Source organism: Sceloporus occidentalis, unplaced genomic scaffold (assembly GCF_023333645.1).
Source record: "Sceloporus occidentalis isolate IW3139 unplaced genomic scaffold, rSceOcc1.0.p SCAF_128, whole genome shotgun sequence".
NCBI classification, from domain to species: Eukaryota; Metazoa; Chordata; class Lepidosauria; order Squamata; family Phrynosomatidae; genus Sceloporus; species Sceloporus occidentalis.
Genome location: NW_028317108.1, coordinates 760,428 through 783,053, shown reverse-complemented (window position 1 = coordinate 783,053; position 22,626 = coordinate 760,428). Strand labels below are relative to the sequence as shown.

Sequence of the window (22,626 nt, the reverse complement as noted above, 5' to 3'; positions counted from 1 at the left end):
GATCGTGTTTCCGTGCTGAAAAACATCAAGAATATTACCTTTTATTCATACAGCGCTAACAATTTGTGCATATAGCCCTTCATATAGTCCATACATTCAAAGAGTCTGACAAAACTAAAACCGACAGATTAAAAATGATCATTTACGTTAAGTAAATAGAGACCGGTCCGTAAACTTACAGTCTAGAGGATATTTCGATTCAATGGCCACCATCCTAGATCAAAATGCAAAAGTTAACACATCCACCACTTTTGCTCCGGTTGCCCACCGACTTGATGAAAGGTTACATATTATGTTTAAATAATTCCATAATTGGAACCCTGCTATGTGTACCCAATAAGTAGACACAACTACCTTGAACTGAGTACAGCAGGAATGAACAGTTTATTGTTGTAAAACATAGACTGATATAGCCACAGAACTTCATTAACATAAATTAACATTGATAAACAGGTAGACAACCCAACCTTTAATCCCCTTTAGCTACTGAATATCCCCCTGGTAGCCATCCTGTTAATGATCTGAGTACCTTGGGCCCCTGTATGACAGGTAATTCTGTCACAGGGATTAATACATATTATTAGATATCACATTTTCTTAATTACTCTAGAATGTCGTGAAGAATCTCCCACTAAGACAAACGTAACTCACTTCCTTGCATACATGAAGAGTCCAAAGCTGACGAGAATCACAATCAAATAGACGTTTGTGGCCTCGTTCCATGCCTCGTGGACGGAATAATCGATGGTTTCATCATCTGCCATCACGCCGTATCCTCCCGCCATCTTCTGCAGAACAAGAAGAGAGCGAAAAGCATCAGTAAAGGTAAAATAGGCTATTGGTAGAGATCGGATTCTTTACGAAGTAAGGCGGTTTAAATCCCAGTCTGTCGATGTACGCTGCGCAGCCCGCCGGGTCCCGCAACACAAGGGTCTTGCTGTTAGCAAAACACTATCACTGTTTGATGTAGCGCCATCGTATTCCGCAGCGCTACACAATGGGCACAGAGCTCCCTCTGGTGGAGCCAGGCAGGAATGCACCATCAACCAATTCCCAGAGCTCCCTCTGCTGGAGGCAGGCGGGGATGCACCCTCACCCAGTTTTACGGTACCGTTTTAGTTTATGGGACGGTTCCCCCGCCAGACTCTCAATTTACATGCGTGAGATCAGAGATTATTCGGGACATTAAAAAGGAAAATATAGCACTGTGGGTGCAAGAAGCGGATATATATATTAATGGGATTGTTAGCAAAATAAAGCTAATATATATATTTTTTTATATATATATATCCACTGAAATGCAGAAAGATAAAAAGAAGCTACTTCTAAAGTTGCGATGGAAACATTCACTAGGTCACAGGAGTAACTTCATGTATCCTTTACATATTAGGTTGAGATTAAAGTTAGGTAGGATACACTTTTAATGTAAATATCTTTTCAATGCATAATGCCACCTCCATACAGAAAATAAATTGTGACTCCCAAACACCCAAGATGAAATGTACACTCACTAGTAACGTATCCAGAGCATCAATTAATGTCAAAGAAAAACTGAAAGACAAAAACAGAACGGTAGAGAGAGAGAGAAAGCTTTTTTCACTGATTTTTATTTGGTAAAATTTATGTCATGCCGGTCACTACTTAAGTGAGTTATATTTTACTTTCTATCTTTCTGCTCCAATAACCCCTTATCTCCTATATCTGCCCCTGTCCAGTATGTAACTCTCTCTATTACAGCTCTCATAGCCTGCAATACCCATCTTCATATTCCCCACAATCAACTAAATTTATTCTGGGTGACTAACATTCCTTCTTCATTCCTATTTAATCTTTCTCTATTGTCTGGTACTCTCCTACAATATTCGGCAATTTACTACTTAATCATGTTTTTCTCGATCCAGTCTCATCACCTGCCCCACGTATCTTGTCCATCACAGGTAAGAGGTCGCAACTCATCATACGGGAAGGCATTCTCCAGGTAATTGTTGTAAGCGTGATAAAACATGGACTTCACTCGATCCCTGAGGATGACAAAGGAAAAAAGAAACATTAATCGCCGAATGTTTAACTAGACTCGGGCAGAATAAAGGTATTTGGCGGTACTCAGAGGCGTATCTACTGAAAATAGCGCCTATGGCAAGCACTGAAATTGCGCCCCTGTCCAAATAAAAACCCATTTACTAGCCCCTGCTGCCTATATATATATATATATATATATATATATATATTAGTCCCTGCTGCCGATAGCGGGTATAGATCAACACGCAAACCCAGATCAATTGAAATTCACTTGTGATCTCAGCACTGAAGGTATATATCAAATAAACAGAATCAGACATACAAGTCCTGTATTTGCAGGTATACAATAATAATATATGAAACGTAGCATCGCAGGTATAGATCAACTGAATAAGACATATTAACCCTGTATTTGCAGGTACACATAAATAATGTATGGAAACATAGCATAGCAGATATGGATCTACAGCATAACACAAAAACCCAGCTTTGCAGGTAAAGATCAATTGGAATTCACATAAAAACACGGCATTAAAGGTATATTTAAAACCCCCTAAATTACAGGCATAGATCACAGGTTGCACACCGCAAAGCCAGCCCTGGCGTCCACACTGCCGACATAGAACCTGGCCAGCACCCAGATTACACACATAAGATTTGCCATCTTTGTCCCCAAATAGCCCACCACAAGTCAACTTTGTCCCCAAACAGTCCGGCCAGTGCCATCTTTGTCCCATATACACCCTGCCTGTGCCATCTCGGTCCCCAAGGCTCAAACCTCCTGCTAGTGCCATCTTTGCCCTTCCACAATTATACATCTATGATACACAAACACTTTTACAGTCACTCACTAATTCACACTTTAATTCAGAGAACTCATCCACACATTAACTCATGCTCTCCCTCATTCAGACAATTCATCCACACATTAACTCATGCTCTCCCTCATTCAGACAATACATTCACATATTAACTCATGCTCGCCCTCATTCAGACAACTCATCCACACATTAACTCATGCTCTCTCTCATTCACTCAATGCATCCACACATTAATGCACACTCTTTACTTATATCTACCCCCCTCCCTCATCACTTTTTAACCCCCTCCCTCCCTCATCACTTTTTAACCCACCCCCTCCCTCACCACTTTTTAACCCCCTCCCTCCCTCCCTTACCACTTTTTACCCCCCTCCCTCCCTCCCTTACCACTTTTTACCCCCCTCCCTCCCTCCCTTACCACTTTTTGCCGGCATATTGCGGCGCTCTGCATGAAATGCCGGCACCGGGATGGGGGTAGAGGGCTCGTGGAGGAGAATGAGGGGCGCCGAGCGGTTGCTAGGCACCCCTCTCTCTCCTCCGCATCAAAAAAAAAATAAAAAAATGCCGGTGAGCGGCATTTAAAAGCCGCTCACCGGCGCCCCCCTTGGGATGGCGCCCATGGCACGTGCCATGGCTGCCATACCCTATATACGCCTCTGGTGGTACTACAGACACCCACAATGACGACTCCGGTAGGAGCCCCAACACCGGCCCATTTAAACATAAAGGAACGCGGTCACCGGCAGCGCCATCTCTACCTGTAATGCGCCGCATCCTGCTCACTAAACCGGCTCTCCTTGGCATTCTGTACCGGCGGCAGGGCGACCACGAACCCCAAACACACAGGGAGCAGGAGCGGGTTCATGTCCTGTCACTCATACCGGATTCCCTCACAGCATTCTGACACAACGTCACTTCCTGCTTCCTGCTCAGCTGGCGAGAAAAGAGCATTGTGATTGGTCCACGCATTCTAGCGGCTGAATGCTCGCTCAGTATTGGTCAGAACTGATGACACGTCCTCCCAATTGCAAGGCGCATCCGCCATCTTTACTCCTGGCAGCGATTACGCTACTGTTTCGTGATCTGTCGCTTTTTCATTTATCTTTTTTGCGTACGGAACGGAATTCGTGTGGATTCTCATAACACTGTCTATATGTTTATTATCTGAAGCAAAACGATTGTTGAATAAAATAAATATTGTTTCCAATATATAATACTTTATCCATGCTCACTCACCCTTACACATAGACATTCATGCTCACATACACTGTTAGAGACATTCATGCTCCCTCACCCTTACACATAGACATTCATGCTCACATACACTGTTACAGAGACATTCATGCTCACTCACCCTTACACATAGACATTCATGCTCAAAATATATTTTCTGTAAGATATAACAAAATATTTTTCTGTATGATTACGTGTGATGTAAAGTGGAATAGCCTCTGGGTTTAAGTCACTTAAATGCAAAAAAAAACATGTCAGTGGTGACATTAAGTCACATAAAAATGATGTATTTCCAATCTTTAATCAATGTGCATTGCTATAGAATGCTTGATTCTTGTTTTTGAATCCACACAAGATATGAAATCTGAGATCGGTCTAAGCTTTTCCTTCAAGCATGCGAGCACGGTTTAATTGTTTTATTATTCAACATAAAATTTCCAGGTACTTAAAATCTAAATTTGTAAAATATAGCAAGGAAAAGGTATTTTTGCCAAATAGTAAAAGGAATTTTATTGGTGTAACAGTGCTATCCGCGTCAGGTTGGGTCTCTACTCTCCCTTGTTGAATTTGTCCTCATCAGTGTTCAAAAGCAGAGGAAATCTCCTCCCTGCGCAGATTCCAGATCTGATTTAGAGCACGGTGGTTGCCCATCAGACGGGACTGGGGTCTACTCGTGATCTTTTTCGTAGATACCAGTGAATGAAAACCACCAGCGGTCCCATAACCATTACAATGGCCGCACTCATTATAACTGCCACTAATGTTGTTTGAGGGATCCGGATGAATGAGGCGTTCTGTAAGTCTACACTTGGGGAGTCAGATCTTACGCATGAGTTGTCTTTTCCATTATATTCGTATAAAGGGGAACAGGAAGTGCAATTATTGGCAGACGACCCTTTACACGTAAAGCAGGATGGGTGGCAAGCGGCACAAGAACGAACAAGGTGAAAGCTGCTGGGCTCTGACACCTCCGCTCTCTGCGTAAACTTAAAGTATTTGGCAGGGCAGTAAGATAGACAGAGCTTTCCAAAGGTATAATATGGTGCCAAACATTCTATGCACGACCCATTTCTATCCCGCCTCAGACACTTTCTCATGACAGACTTCTTGATTTTCCTGGACATCATGTGTTCATCTGTCCCGTACAAAATCAACGTGACGTGACGTAGAAATCCGTGGTTGGTGTATCTTCCTCTGTTCCTAAATTCTAAGGTCCAAAGGCCCAATGGATTTTCATCCCAAGATTGTGTGGTCATGAAGGACCAATCTCTGTACCCATCAGTGCTGGTATCATGTGGTCTCTTGCCCATCAGCACAGAACGGGTGCCCATAGGACTGGTAAGATAGATTTCCAGGTCACCTCTGCGACTGTAGCTGAGGGACATTTTTGCTTGGACATGCTCAAGGGATGTTATGTGATTGGGGGACCCAGAACAGGCAGTGACATTGTAAGTCAAAATCAGATCTGAATGCACTTTTTTGGGGGTGCTCACAATTGTTATGAGGCACTTTCTTTGAGGCTGCGTTGTCTCCCATGTTTCGGCCAGCTCCACTACTCGTCCAGCATGCAAAAGTCCGTAGCCGAAAAAGTGGCTCACTTTTCTTCCCACTCCATTTATGACCCAATCGTCAGCCATTAGGTGGGCAGGACTGGACGCTCTTACCACGATATGTTGTATATCCCTCCATGTAAGAGCTGGGTTTGCCTCCAATGCCAAAGCAAGGATCCCGGCAGCAAGTGGAGTGGCGGCTGAAGTCCCGGTGTGTTTATCTGTACACGTGTGGCGTATATCAGTGGTGATAAAAGTCTCTTCCTCACCACCACCGCTGCTGTAAGTGCTTGTAAGTTTGCATGCACACGCCTCACTGTACCAAGGGACTGTTCCATGATTTGTGACACCCCCAACAGCAACAGTGTAGATACTGTTGGAGTAGCCATTACTGTTGCAGTTGTCATTCCTGCCACCGTTTCCAGATGCCCAAACAAAGATAGATCCAAGGCCACGGCGGCCATTTAGTATTCCTTTGTAAAACGCCTCAGAAGACAACACTCCTGGTCCATCCAGTACCTTTCCATCATCAGTGGGACCCCAGCTGGCGCTATAAATGTCAATATGCTGTGGGTTAAAACTCAACGACTGAGCTTCAACAATGTCTGTGACTATCCCATCCAGCATTCGCACACCTCCTATTCTAGCGTTGTATGCTACTCCAGCGCCGCAGATATCATTATTGGCAACCGCAGCCACCTCGCCTGCACAGCGGGTCCCGTGGTTGTTCTCATTAGATGAGTTATATCGGGGCTGAGGGTCAGGATCGTCGTCATTAAAATCATAACTCGCTTCCGGATCATAGTTTAATGCGAGATCGGGGTGGTCCTTTTCAAGCCCATCATCCACAACGGTCACCACCACGCCTCGTCCGGTATATCCACGGTTCCAAGCAGTCTGGATGCCTAAGTCAAGATTTTTACCCAGGTACCACTGCAAACTGAAGAGGGGGTCTGTGGGAACCATATCAGGCTGTCTTTTCTCCCTTCTCCTCAGCGTCTGCTGCTCAAACCAGCTAACCTTGGGTTCTTTTTTCAGTTGAATATTTCTACCCCAGTGAGGGCTGAAGGATTTCCTTTGAATGCCACGATGAGATAGATGGTAGAAATCACTGCCAAGCACCACCTGCCCAAGGTTGATGAAACCGAATTTCTGTGCAATACGTTCTGCCTCTACAGAGCCATCAGGTATGTGCACAGCCCAGCTATTTGTGTAAATCTCCAAAGTAAAGATCACATGGATCAGAACAGTAACAACGCAAACCAGAGCTATGCTCCTCATCTTGTACTGTCAGCTTACAAAAGCATCTGTTGGCCTAACGGCCAGTGCTTTTATAACCTACACTATGTCACAGTAGAAGGGCGTGGCACATCTGTTACATCACAATAGCAGGGCGGGGCTCGGAACTCTCAGCGACAAGCCGGCTAGAAAATGCTTACAGTTATGATTTCAATATATAATTCTGAACCAGTAGCGTGTGATATATATATATATATATTATAAACACGGTATATATACACACACATATATATATATATATATATCACACACAGACTACCATTCTAAAATATGGGGTCACTTGGAAAATAACAATTGCAAAGGGGTTTTCTAACGATTGATTGGCCTTTTAAAGTTAAACTTGGATTAGCAATCACAACGTGCCGTTGGAACGCAGGAATGATGGGAGTGATAAAGAGCCTCTGAAAAATCAGCCGTTTTCAGCTACAATCATTCAGTCATTTATAACATTAATGATGCCTGTGCTGTATTTCTGATGCATTTCATGTCATTTTAATAGACAACATTTGTTTTCAGAGACAGTTCTATGTGACCTCATACTTTTGGATGGTGGAGTTAGATATGTATATATATATATATAGATAGATAGATAGATAGATAGATAGATAGATAGATATAATGCCAATATATTAGTGGTAATATAAACAAAACTCTTGGGGACTCTTATCAAGAGAATCTAAGAGTAATAAAGTAACAGAGTAATAAAGTGACATTTAAAGAAGCGACCTGATTAAGGGTTAAAAATTGTGTAGAAAGGGCACAAGAAGACAAGCAGTCGCAGGGTCAACCCTTGAACACTGAACAAGATGGCTCCGGATATAAAAACATCAAATCCATGGCATGTAGCTGTATGTCCTAGCAAGGTCTTGGGATAAGAACGGGATCGGCATATTGTTATCCCGACGACTGAGTGAAGATGCGACCAAGGACTGATTAAGGTCGGAGTCTGCAGTCAAACTCTATTCCTGTGTTTCCTGTACAAAATTAAATATGATTTAATGATCTTTTTTTTCCCCAGTGTGATACAGTGTTAGCTAATGCATACACACATATATAACCCTGGGGACGGTCACCTGTGGGATCCACAAGGTCCTCCATGATGACCTTATTTTAATGAGAATATACACTAACATTAATCTAAATGCCTATATTATGTGTTTCAATCGTCAACGTGCGCATGCCCAAAGCGCTTTTCACAGGAGTGTGTACTTATGCAGGTTCTGGTACCCTAAACACCTACTTAATGAGTAGACCATCAGGCTACGAGTTATTCTTTTTCTGCTTGTAACAAATACGTGTTTTTTTCTTGCAAGGGTTCAAAAACCTACTTTCTTATTACCATCCGGTTTCAGCTCAGTCATTTTGTGACATAACATTGTAACAGCAGCGGCTCCAGACATACCGTGAACTCCTTGTGGATGATCGCAATGTAGGGGACACATTTTGTGTTATCCCAATGGGCAATAAAACCACCGTACATAACTATCACACTATGCAATGAAGAGATGCATACAACATACATCATACACTGCGCATCAGGCAAGCCCCAACTCTTCAACCAGCGACATCATTAATTAAGAGACATAATCAGAAGCTTTGGGAAGCAAAAGGTACAACCAGGGTTCATGGAATTTTATTAAGAAGAAAAACGACACAAAATCCTGATCCGTTTCATACATTTATAATACATCTATAATAACACAAGACAGGTGGAATTAATATAATCATTGAAAACTGTTCATCGGACTTTTAGTCACAAGCCACGTATTGATAGCGAAGTCACTATAAAAACAAAGGGGTAAACTAGCAGTTTTAATGGGTTAACAACTTCCATGTCTGCTTACGGTGAATACTTCACTCCAGTGGCGACTCTAGAAACAATATATAGGGGGGGAACACAAGATACCACAGTCAAACTGGGGGGGCATTCATAATTTCCAAAAGTAATGTGCTATGGAATTATACTTTTGTTATTGGGCTAAAATAATACTTGATCATTCAACATGGGAAGCCTGAAGCCACAATTGAGTGCGACTAATCCTTGAAATAAATATTATAACACAATAAATAACTTTTCCACTAAATGATTTCAGGGCCTTGAACATTTTGTCCCCTGAGGTCACTACAACTTCAGGAGGGCATTTTATCTCTGGATAAATATAAATTAAATAATTCCTACTGTAAGTTAAGTGCCAGGAACAGATGACCAAACACACACACCAACACAGGCTCTGTCACACCAACACCCAGACACACACACCAACACAGGCTCTGTCACACCAACACTCAGACACACACACCAGGACAGGCTCTGCCACACCGACAACCAAACATACACACACACCAGGACAGGCTCTGCCACACAGACACCCACACACATCAGGACAGGCTCTGCCACACCCACATCCAAACACACACACACACCAGGACAGGCTCTGCCACTGTTAGCAATCACACTCCTATCATGCCAAGTCAGCCAGTGTATGCTGGTACAGGGTGGCTGTAAGTGATGGGCAGACCCCATACTGCTGGCAGCATCAATAGACAAGGGGGGCAGCTAGCTAGGTTTCAGCATGTACTGGCTGACTTGGCATGATAGGAGTTTGATTACTAACAGCAATCAAAGTCCCATCATGCCTAGGTTCCAGCACTTACACATCCAACCAGTAAATGCTGAAACCTAGGCATGATGGGACTGTGATTGCTGTTAGCAATCACACTCCTATCATGCCAAGTCAGCCAGTACATGCTGGTACAGGATGGCTGTAAGTGATGTGGAGACCCCATACTGCGGGCAGCATCCATAGACAAGGGGGGCAGCTAGCTAGGTTTCAGCATGTACTGGCTGACTTGGCATGATAGGAGTGTGATTGCTAACAGCAATCACAGTCCCATCATGCCTAGGTTCCAGCACTTACACATCCATGCTATCACACACACACTCATTCATTCATATACTCATTCATTCACAGATTCATTCCCTCAATCACACATTCTCATTCAAACTCCCTCCCCACCCCTTACCTGCACTGCAGCTCCTGGACGCTGCTCACAGACTTCAGCAGAGGGCGCATACATCTATGCACAGACATGTAGTCCATTTAATCTGTAATAACTGACAACTGCTCAGATGATCTTTAGTCATAATATAAACACAAGCCACATATTAATAGCCTGATTTATACTTTTTATGCCGACTATCAGTTTTAATGGGTTAACTACATTTCGCCCTCACAAACATGGCAGCTTCTTGAGATGAGGTACAGATGGCAGACCGCGGGAGGGCACTGGGTGTACAGAACGGCACTAGAAGCATGAAATAAATATGTAAAAAAAGTATTTGTTGTTCGGTTTTGTATATAATCCGGTCCCTCATCTGATCGCTGCACAGACACCAACATGTTTAGTGTGGCTGGTAACAGGCGGTGACCCGCCAACACGTCCTCTTCATGCGGAAGCTTTGTAATGTGTATATATATATATATATATATATACACACACACACAAACACACGAGACCAGAGCTCTCCTCATTCCACGGTAAGCTGGACGCTGTCACTTTGACCGTGATGATCGTGTTTCCGTGCTGAAAAACATCAAGAATATTACCTTTTATTCATACAGCGCTAACAATTTGTGCATATAGCCCTTCATATAGTCCATACATTCAAAGAGTCTGACAAAACTAAAACCGACAGATTAAAAATGATCATTTACGTTAAGTAAATAGAGACCGGTCCGTAAACTTACAGTCTAGAGGATATTTCGATTCAATGGCCACCATCCTAGATCAAAATGCAAAAGTTAACACATCCACCACTTTTGCTCCGGTTGCCCACCGACTTGATGAAAGGTTACATATTATGTTTAAATAATTCCATAATTGGAACCCTGCTATGTGTACCCAATAAGTAGACACAACTACCTTGAACTGAGTACAGCAGGAATGAACAGTTTATTGTTGTAAAACATAGACTGATATAGCCACAGAACTTCATTAACATAAATTAACATTGATAAACAGGTAGACAACCCAACCTTTAATCCCCTTTAGCTACTGAATATCCCCCTGGTAGCCATCCTGTTAATGATCTGAGTACCTTGGGCCCCTGTATGACAGGTAATTCTGTCACAGGGATTAATACATATTATTAGATATCACATTTTCTTAATTACTCTAGAATGTCGTGAAGAATCTCCCACTAAGACAAACGTAACTCACTTCCTTGCATACATGAAGAGTCCAAAGCTGACGAGAATCACAATCAAATAGACGTTTGTGGCCTCGTTCCATGCCTCGTGGACGGAATAATCGATGGTTTCATCATCTGCCATCACGCCGTATCCTCCCGCCATCTTCTGCAGAACAAGAAGAGAGCGAAAAGCATCAGTAAAGGTAAAATAGGCTATTGGTAGAGATCGGATTCTTTACGAAGTAAGGCGGTTTAAATCCCAGTCTGTCGATGTACGCTGCGCAGCCCGCCGGGTCCCGCAACACAAGGGTCTTGCTGTTAGCAAAACACTATCACTGTTTGATGTAGCGCCATCGTATTCCGCAGCGCTACACAATGGGCACAGAGCTCCCTCTGGTGGAGCCAGGCAGGAATGCACCATCAACCAATTCCCAGAGCTCCCTCTGCTGGAGGCAGGCGGGGATGCACCCTCACCCAGTTTTACGGTACCGTTTTAGTTTATGGGACGGTTCCCCCGCCAGACTCTCAATTTACATGCGTGAGATCAGAGATTATTCGGGACATTAAAAAGGAAAATATAGCACTGTGGGTGCAAGAAGCGGATATATATATTAATGGGATTGTTAGCAAAATAAAGCTAATATATATATTTTTTTATATATATATATCCACTGAAATGCAGAAAGATAAAAAGAAGCTACTTCTAAAGTTGCGATGGAAACATTCACTAGGTCACAGGAGTAACTTCATGTATCCTTTACATATTAGGTTGAGATTAAAGTTAGGTAGGATACACTTTTAATGTAAATATCTTTTCAATGCATAATGCCACCTCCATACAGAAAATAAATTGTGACTCCCAAACACCCAAGATGAAATGTACACTCACTAGTAACGTATCCAGAGCATCAATTAATGTCAAAGAAAAACTGAAAGACAAAAACAGAACGGTAGAGAGAGAGAGAAAGCTTTTTTCACTGATTTTTATTTGGTAAAATTTATGTCATGCCGGTCACTACTTAAGTGAGTTATATTTTACTTTCTATCTTTATGCTCCAATAACCCCTTATCTCCTATATCTGCCCCTGTCCAGTATGTAACTCTCTCTATTACAGCTCTCATAGCCTGCAATACCCATCTTCATATTCCCCACAATCAACTAAATTTATTCTGGGTGACTAACATTCCTTCTTCATTCCTATTTAATCTTTCTCTATTGTCTGGTACTCTCCTACAATATTCGGCAATTTACTACTTAATCATGTTTTTCTCGATGCAGTCTCATCACCTGCCCCACGTATCTTGTCCATCACAGGTAAGAGGTCGCAACTCATCATACGGGAAGGCATTCTCCAGGTAATTGTTGTAAGCGTGATAAAACATGGACTTCACTCGATCCCTGAGGATGACAAAGGAAAAAAGAAACATTAATCGCCGAATGTTTAACTACACTCGGGCAGAATAAAGGTATTTGGCGGTACTCAGAGGCGTATCTACTGAAAATAGCGCCTATGGCAAGCACTGAAATTGCGCCCCTGTCCAAATAAAAACCCATTTACTAGCCCCTGCTGCCTATATATATATATATATATATATATATATATATATATATTAGTCCCTGCTGCCGATAGCGGGTATAGATCAACACGCAAACCCAGATCAATTGAAATTCACTTGTGATCTCAGCACTGAAGGTATATATCAAATAAACAGAATCAGACATACAAGTCCTGTATTTGCAGGTATACAATAATAATATATGAAACGTAGCATCGCAGGTATAGATCAACTGAATAAGACATATTAACCCTGTATTTGCAGGTACACATAAATAATGTATGGAAACATAGCATAGCAGATATGGATCTACAGCATAACACAAAAACCCAGCTTTGCAGGTAAAGATCAATTGGAATTCACATAAAAACACGGCATTAAAGGTATATTTAAAACCCCCTAAATTACAGGCATAGATCACAGGTTGCACACCGCAAAGCCAGCCCTGGCGTCCACACTGCCGACATAGAACCTGGCCAGCACCCAGATTACACACATAAGATTTGCCATCTTTGTCCCCAAATAGCCCACCACAAGTCAACTTTGTCCCCAAACAGTCCGGCCAGTGCCATCTTTGTCCCATATACACCCTGCCTGTGCCATCTCGGTCCCCAAGGCTCAAACCTCCTGCTAGTGCCATCTTTGCTCTTCCACAATTATACATCTATGATACACAAACACTTTTACAGTCACTCACTAATTCACACTTTAATTCAGAGAACTCATCCACACATTAACTCATGCTCTCCCTCATTCAGACAATTCATCCACACATTAACTCATGCTCTCCCTCATTCAGACAATACATTCACATATTAACTCATGCTCGCCCTCATTCAGACAACTCATCCACACATTAACTCATGCTCTCTCTCATTCACTCAATGCATCCACACATTAATGCACACTCTTTACTTATATCTACCCCCCTCCCTCATCACTTTTTAACCCCCTCCCTCCCTCATCACTTTTTAACCCACCCCCTCCCTCACCACTTTTTAACCCCCTCCCTCCCTCCCTTACCACTTTTTACCCCCCTCCCTCCCTCCCTTACCACTTTTTACCCCCCTCCCTCCCTCCCTTACCACTTTTTGCCGGCATATTGCGGCGCTCTGCATGAAATGCCGGCACCGGGATGGGGGTAGAGGGCTCGTGGAGGAGAATGAGGGGCGCCGAGCGGTTGCTAGGCACCCCTCTCTCTCCTCCGCATCAAAAAAAAAATAAAAAAATGCCGGTGAGCGGCATTTAAAAGCCGCTCACCGGCGCCCCCCTTGGGATGGCGCCCATGGCACGTGCCATGGCTGCCATACCCTATATACGCCTCTGGTGGTACTACAGACACCCACAATGACGACTCCGGTAGGAGCCCCAACACCGGCCCATTTAAACATAAAGGAACGCGGTCACCGGCAGCGCCATCTCTACCTGTAATGCGCCGCGTCCTGCTCACTAAACCGGCTCTCCTTGGCATTCAGTACCGGCGGCAGGGCGACCACGAACCCCAAACACACAGGGAGCAGGAGCGGGTTCATGTCCTGTCACTCATACCGGATTCCCTCACAGCATTCTGACACAACGTCGCTTCCTGCTTCCTGCTCAGCTGGCGAGAAAAGAGCATTGTGATTGGTCCACGCATTCTAGCGGCTGAATGCTCGCTCAGTATTGGTCAGAACTGATGACACGTCCTCCCAATTGCAAGGCGCATCCGCCATCTTTACTCCTGGCAGCGATTACGCTACTGTTTCGTGATCTGTCGCTTTTTCATTTATCTTTTTTGCGTACGGAACGGAATTCGTGTGGATTCTCATAACACTGTCTATATGTTTATTATCTGAAGCAAAACGATTGTTGAATAAAATAAATATTGTTTCCAATATATAATACTTTATCCATGCTCACTCACCCTTACACATAGACATTCATGCTCACATACACTGTTACAGAGACATTCATGCTCCCTCACCCTTACACATAGACATTCATGCTCACATACACTGTTACAGAGACATTCATGCTCACTCACCCTTACACATAGACATTCATGCTCAAAATATATTTTCTGTAAGATATAACAAAATATTTTTCTGTATGATTACGTGTGATGTAAAGTGGAATAGCCTCTGGGTTTAAGTCACTTAAATGCAAAAAAAAACATGTCAGTGGTGGCATTAAGTCACATAAAAATGATGTATTTCCAATCTTTAATCAATGTGCATTGCTATAGAATGCTTGATTCTTGTTTTTGAATCCACACAAGATATGAAATCTGAGATCGGTCTAAGCTTTTCCTTCAAGCATGCGAGCACGGTTTAATTGTTTTATTATTCAACATAAAATTTCCAGGTACTTAAAATCTAAATTTGTAAAATATAGCAAGGAAAAGGTATTTTTGCCAAATAGTAAAAGGAATTTTATTGGTGTAACAGTGCTATCCGCGTCAGGTTGGGTCTCTACTCTCCCTTGTTGAATTTGTCCTCATCAGTGTTCAAAAGCAGAGGAAATCTCCTCCCTGCGCAGATTCCAGATCTGATTTAGAGCACGGTGGTTGCCCATCAGACGGGACTGGGGTCTACTCGTGATCTTTTTCGTAGATACCAGTGAATGAAAACCACCAGCGGTCCCATAACCATTACAATGGCCGCACTCATTATAACTGCCACTAATGTTGTTTGAGGGATCCGGATGAATGAGGCGTTCTGTAAGTCTACACTTGGGGAGTCAGATCTTACGCATGAGTTGTCTTTTCCATTATATTCGTATAAAGGGGAACAGGAAGTGCAATTATTGGCAGACGACCCTTTACACGTAAAGCAGGATGGGTGGCAAGCGGCACAAGAACGAACAAGGTGAAAGCTGCTGGGCTCTGACACCTCCGCTCTCTGCGTAAACTTAAAGTATTTGGCAGGGCAGTAAGATAGACAGAGCTTTCCAAAGGTATAATATGGTGCCAAACATTCTATGCACGACCCATTTCTATCCCGCCTCAGACACTTTCTCATGACAGACTTCTTGATTTTCCTGGACATCATGTGTTCATCTGTCCCGTACAAAATCAACGTGACGTGACGTAGAAATCCGTGGTTGGTGTATCTTCCTCTGTTCCTAAATTCTAAGGTCCAAAGGCCCAATGGATTTTCATCCCAAGATTGTGTGGTCATGAAGGACCAATCTCTGTACCCATCAGTGCTGGTATCATGTGGTCTCTTGCCCATCAGCACAGAACGGGTGCCCATAGGACTGGTAAGATAGATTTCCAGGTCACCTCTGCGACTGTAGCTGAGGGACATTTTTGCTTGGACATGCTCAAGGGATGTTATGTGATTGGGGGACCCAGAACAGGCAGTGACATTGTAAGTCAAAATCAGATCTGAATGCACTTTTTTGGGGGTGCTCACAATTGTTATGAGGCACTTTCTTTGAGGCTGCGTTGTCTCCCATGTTTCGGCCAGCTCCACTACTCGTCCAGCATGCAAAAGTCCGTAGCCGAAAAAGTGGCTCACTTTTCTTCCCACTCCATTTATGACCCAATCGTCAGCCATTAGGTGGGCAGGACTGGACGCTCTTACCACGATATGTTGTATATCCCTCCATGTAAGAGCTGGGTTTGCCTCCAATGCCAAAGCAAGGATCCCGGCAGCAAGTGGAGTGGCGGCTGAAGTCCCGGTGTGTTTATCTGTACACGTGTGGCGTATATCAGTGGTGATAAAAGTCTCTTCCTCACCACCACCGCTGCTGTAAGTGCTTGTAAGTTTGCATGCACACGCCTCACTGTACCAAGGGACTGTTCCATGATTTGTGACACCCCCAACAGCAACAGTGTAGATACTGTTGGAGTAGCCGTTACTGTTGCAGTTGTCATTCCTGCCACCGTTTCCAGATGCCCAAACAAAGATAGATCCAAGGCCACGGCGGCCATTTAGTATTCCTTTGTAAAACGCCTCAGAAGACAACACTCCTGGTCCATCCAGTACCTTTCCATCATCAGTGGGACCCCAGCTGGCGCTATAAATGTCAATATGCTGTGGGTTAAAACTCAACGACTGAGCTTCAACAATGTCTGTGACTATCCCATCCAGCATTCGCACACCTCCTATTCTAGCGTTGTATGCTACTCCAGCGCCGCAGATATCATTATTGGCAACCGCAGCCACCTCGCCTGCACAGCGGGTCCCGTGGTTGTTCTCATTAGATGAGTTATATCGGGGCTGAGGGTCAGGATCGTCGTCATTAAAATCATAACTCGCTTCCGGATCATAGTTTAATGCGAGATCGGGGTGGTCCTTTTCAAGCCCATCATCCACAACGGTCACCACCACGCCTCGTCCGGTATATCCACGGTTCCAAGCAGTCTGGATGCCTAAGTCAAGATTTTTACCCAGGTACCACTGCAAACTGAAGAGGGGGTCTGTGGGAACCATATCAGGCTGTCTTTTCTCCCTTCTCCTCAGCGTCTGCTGCTCAAACCAGCTAACCTTGGGTTCTTTTTTCAGTTGAATATTTCTACCCCAGTGAGGGCTGAAGGATTTCCTTTGAATGCCACGATGAGATAGATGGTAGAAATCACTGCCAAGCACCACCTGCCCAAGGTTGATGAAACCGAATTTCTGTGCAATACGTTCTGCCTCTACAGAGCCATCAGGTATGTGCACAGCCCAGCTATTTGTGTAAATCTCCAAAGTAAAGATCACATGGATCAGAACAGTAACAACGCAAACCAGAGCTATGCTCCTCATCTTGTACTGTCAGCTTACAAAAGCATCTGTTGGCCTAACGGCCAGTGCTTTTATAACCTACACTATGTCACAGTAGAAGGGCGTGGCACATCTGTTACATCACAATAGCAGGGCGGGGCTCGGAACTCTCAGCGACAAGCCGGCTAGAAAATGCTTACAGTTATGATTTCAATATATAATTCTGAACCAGTAGCGTGTGATATATATATATATATATTATAAACACGGTATATATACACACACATATATATATATATATATATATATCACACACAGACTACCATTCTAAAATATGGGGTCACTTGGAAAATAACAATTGCAAAGGGGTTTTCTAACGATTGATTGGCCTTTTAAAGTTAAACTTGGATTAGCAATCACAACGTGCCGTTGGAACGCAGGAATGATGGGAGTGATAAAGAGCCTCTGAAAAATCAGCCGTTTTCAGCTACAATCATTCAGTCATTTATAACATTAATGATGCCTGTGCTGTATTTCTGATGCATTTCATGTCATTTTAATAGACAACATTTGTTTTCAGAGACAGTTCTATGTGACCTCATACTTTTGGATGGTGGAGTTAGATATGTATATATATATATATATATAGATAGATAGATAGATAGATAGATAGATAGATAGATAGATATAATGCCAATATATTAGTGGTAATATAAACAAAACTCTTGGGGACTCTTATCAAGAGAATCTAAGAGTAATAAAGTAACAGAGTAATAAAGTGACATTTAAAGAAGCGACCTGATTAAGGGTTAAAAATTGTGTAGAAAGGGCACGAGAAGACAAGCAGTCGCAGGGTCAACCCTTGAACACTGAACAAGATGGCTCCGGATATAAAAACATCAAATCCATGGCATGTAGCTGTATGTCCTAGCAAGGTCTTGGGATAAGAACGGGATCGGCATATTGTTATCCCGACGACTGAGTGAAGATGCGACCAAGGACTGATTAAGGTCGGAGTCTGCAGTCAAACTCTATTCCTGTGTTTCCTGTACAAAATTAAATATGATTTAATGATCTTTTTTTTCCCCAGTGTGATACAGTGTTAGCTAATGCATACACACATATATAACCCTGGGGACGGTCACCTGTGGGATCCACAAGGTCCTCCATGATGACCTTATTTTAATGAGAATATACACTAACATTAATCTAAATGCCTATATTATGTGTTTCAATCGTCAACGTGCGCATGCCCAAAGCGCTTTTCACAGGAGTGTGTACTTATGCAGGTTCTGGTACCCTAAACACCTACTTAATGAGTAGACCATCAGGCTACGAGTTATTCTTTTTCTGCTTGTAACAAATACGTGTTTTTTTCTTGCAAGGGTTCAAAAACCTACTTTCTTATTACCATCCGGTTTCAGCTCAGTCATTTTGTGACATAACATTGTAACAGCAGCGGCTCCAGACATACCGTGAACTCCTTGTGGATGATCGCAATGTAGGGGACACATTTTGTGTTATCCCAATGGGCAATAAAACCACCGTACATAACTATCACACTATGCAATGAAGAGATGCATACAACATACATCATACACTGCGCATCAGGCAAGCCCCAACTCTTCAACCAGCGACATCATTAATTAAGAGACATAATCAGAAGCTTTGGGAAGCAAAAGGTACAACCAGGGTTCATGGAATTTTATTAAGAAGAAAAACGACACAAAATCCTGATCCGTTTCATACATTTATAATACATCTATAATAACACAAGACAGGTGGAATTAATATAATCATTGAAAACTGTTCATCGGACTTTTAGTCACAAGCCACGTATTGATAGCGAAGTCACTATAAAAACAAAGGGGTAAACTAGCAGTTTTAATGGGTTAACAACTTCCATGTCTGCTTACGGTGAATACTTCACTCCAGTGGCGACTCTAGAAACAATATATAGGGGGGGAACACAAGATACCACAGTCAAACTGGGGGGGCATTCATAATTTCCAAAAGTAATGTGCTATGGAATTATACTTTTGTTATTGGGCTAAAATAATACTTGATCATTCAACATGGGAAGCCTGAAGCCACAATTGAGTGCGACTAATCCTTGAAATAAATATTATAACACAATAAATAACTTTTCCACTAAATGATTTCAGGGCCTTGAACATTTTGTCCCCTGAGGTCACTACAACTTCAGGAGGGCATTTTATCTCTGGATAAATATAAATTAAATAATTCCTACTGTAAGTTAAGTGCCAGGAACAGATGACCAAACACACACCAACACAGGCTCTGTCACACCAACACCCAGACACACACACCAACACAGGCTCTGTCACACCAACACTCAGACACACACACCAGGACAGGCTCTGCGACACCGACAACCAAACATACACACACACCAGGACAGGCTCTGCCACACAGACACCCAGACACACACACCAACACAGACTCTGTCACACCAACACTCAGACACACACACCAGGACAGGCTCTGCGACACCGACAACCAAACATACACACACACCAGGACAGGCTCTGCCACACAGACACCCAGACACACACACCAACACAGACTCTGTCACACCAACACTCAGACACACACACCAGGACAGGCTCTGCGACACCGACAACCAAACATACACACACATCAGGACAGGCTCTGCCACACCCACATCCAAACACACACACACACACCAGGACAGGCTCTGCCACTGTTAGCAATCACACTCCTATCATGCCAAGTCAGCCAGTGTATGCTGGTACAGGGTGGCTGTAAGTGATGGGCAGACCCCATACTGCTGGCAGCATCAATAGACAAGGGGGGCAGCTAGCTAGGTTTCAGCATGTACTGGCTGACTTGGCATGATAGGAGTTTGATTGCTAACAGCAATCAAAGTCCCATCATGCCTAGGTTCCAGCACTTACATATCCAACCAGTAAATGCTGAAACCTAGGCATGATGGGACTGTGATTGCTGTTAGCAATCACACTCCTATCATGCCAAGTCAGCCAGTACATGCTGGTACAGGATGGCTGTAAGTGATGTGGAGACCCCATACTGCTGGCAGCATCCATAGACAAGGGGGGCAGCTAGCTAGGTTTCAGCATGTACTGGCTGACTTGGCATGATAGGAGTGTGATTGCTAACAGCAATCACAGTCCCATCATGCCTAGGTTCCAGCACTTACACATCCATGCTATCACACACACACTCATTCATTCATATACTCATTCATTCACAGATTCATTCCCTCAATCACACATTCTCATTCAAACTCCCTCCCCACCCCTTACCTGCACTGCAGCTCCTGGAGGCTGCTCACAGACTTCAGCAGAGGGCGCATACATCTATGCACAGACATGTAGTCCATTTAATCTGTAATAACTGACAACTGCTCAGATGATCTTTAGTCATAATATAAACACAAGCCACATATTAATAGCCTGATTTATACTTTTTATGCCGACTATCAGTTTTAATGGGTTAACTACATTTCGCCCTCACAAACATGGCAGCTTCTTGAGATGAGGTACAGATGGCAGACCGCGGGAGGGCACTGGGTATACAGAACGGCACTAGAAGCATGAAATAAATATGTAAAAAAAGTATTTGTTGTTCGGTTTTGTATATAATCCGGTCCCTCATCTGATCGCTGCACAGACACCAACATGTTTAGTGTGGCTGGTAACAGGCGGTGACCCGCCAACACGTCCTCTTCATGCGGAAGCTTTGTAATGTGTATATATATATATATATATATATATACACACACACACAAACACACGAGACCAGAGCTCTCCTCATTCCACGGTAAGCTGGACGCTGTCACTTTGACCGTGATGATCGTGTTTCCGTGCTGAAAAACATCAAGAATATTACCTTTTATTCATACAGCGCTAACAATTTGTGCATATAGCCCTTCATATAGTCCATACATTCAAAGAGTCTGACAAAACTAAAACCGACAGATTAAAAATGATCATTTACGTTAAGTAAATAGAGACCGGTCCGTAAACTTACAGTCTAGAGGATATTTCGATTCAATGGCCACCATCCTAGATCAAAATGCAAAAGTTAACACATCCACCACTTTTGCTCCGGTTGCCCACCGACTTGATGAAAGGTTACATATTATGTTTAAATAATTCCATAATTGGAACCCTGCTATGTGTACCCAATAAGTAGACACAACTACCTTGAACTGAGTACAGCAGGAATGAACAGTTTATTGTTGTAAAACATAGACTGATATAGCCACAGAACTTCATTAACATAAATTAACATTGATAAACAGGTAGACAACCCAACCTTTAATCCTCTTTAGCTACCGAATATCCCCCTGGTAGCCATCCTGTTAATGGGATTACTTTACACAATGGAGTTCCTGCCTGTTTGGCAGCCAGGCTGGAGCCATCTCTGAGTACCTTGGGCCCCTGTATGACAGGTAATTCTGTCACATATCTCCCCTTTTAAAAAGAAGACTGAACTGGAGCCAGACCCCAACCGGGTCTGCATCCAGTTCAGTCGGACAGCACAGCTCCGTCGCTCCTGGAGTTGTGGATGCAGGGGGCTGGCAAAGGGCACCTTTCCCACTAACCAGTCCTGGGGTGCACTTAAGAGACTGGGGAGTTCGGGTCCCAGACGAGGACAACAGTCCCACTCGCCAGGGCAGGGAGACAGGGTCCATAATCTGCGGGTAGCAGGCATGCTTTCAGTCCTCTCCAGGGGCCCCAGTGATGGACAGTTCCGTCACACACTCCATCACATATCTCCTTTTTCTGGGGGAGACTGACGTCTGATAAGACCCCACACGGCTTGACTCCAAAGTCAGTCTGTATATCCGAACCACCACTGCCAGCCACAAATTGGTACTCCCCAAAACAATTTAACAAAGGACCAGTACTCACCAGGCCCGGACTGGGACCAAAAATAGGCCCGGGCATTTAAGCCTGAGCAGCCCATATTTATTTATTTATTGTTAAAGCCCACCCTTCATGTACCATCTTTGCATTTAATCATTCACACAAATCATTAACACATTCATTAATGCAGTCTCACAAATCATTCAAGCAATTCATCCACACATGAATTCATTAATTGTCATACGCATTCACACAATTCATCCACACATTTATTCATTCATTCTCATACGCATTCACACTACCCCCTCTCATCATCTTATCTGCCCCTTCTCACTATGTTCCCCCTTTTCACTATGTAACCCCCTTCCCCACTTCTCAATATGTACC

General features: G+C 43.3%; 1 protein-coding gene and 1 pseudogene across 1 annotated transcript; both read right to left on the bottom strand.

Annotated features, from left to right (window-relative positions):
- Positions 1-647: 647 nt before the first annotated feature.
- Positions 648-6,904, bottom strand: LOC149281710 (proprotein convertase subtilisin/kexin type 4-like). Its single transcript, XM_089499033.1, has 5 exons — positions 5,775-6,904; positions 5,178-5,564; positions 1,911-2,021; positions 1,512-1,551; positions 648-788 (listed from the first exon to the last, which is right to left on the bottom strand). Exons 1-5 carry the CDS (start codon positions 6,902-6,904, stop codon positions 648-650), a joined length of 1,809 nt encoding a protein of 602 aa, XP_089355159.1.
- An 8,319-nt stretch (positions 6,905-15,223) lies between these two features.
- Positions 15,224-17,404, bottom strand: LOC149281709 (proprotein convertase subtilisin/kexin type 4 pseudogene; annotated as a pseudogene).
- Positions 17,405-22,626: the final 5,222 nt, after the last annotated feature.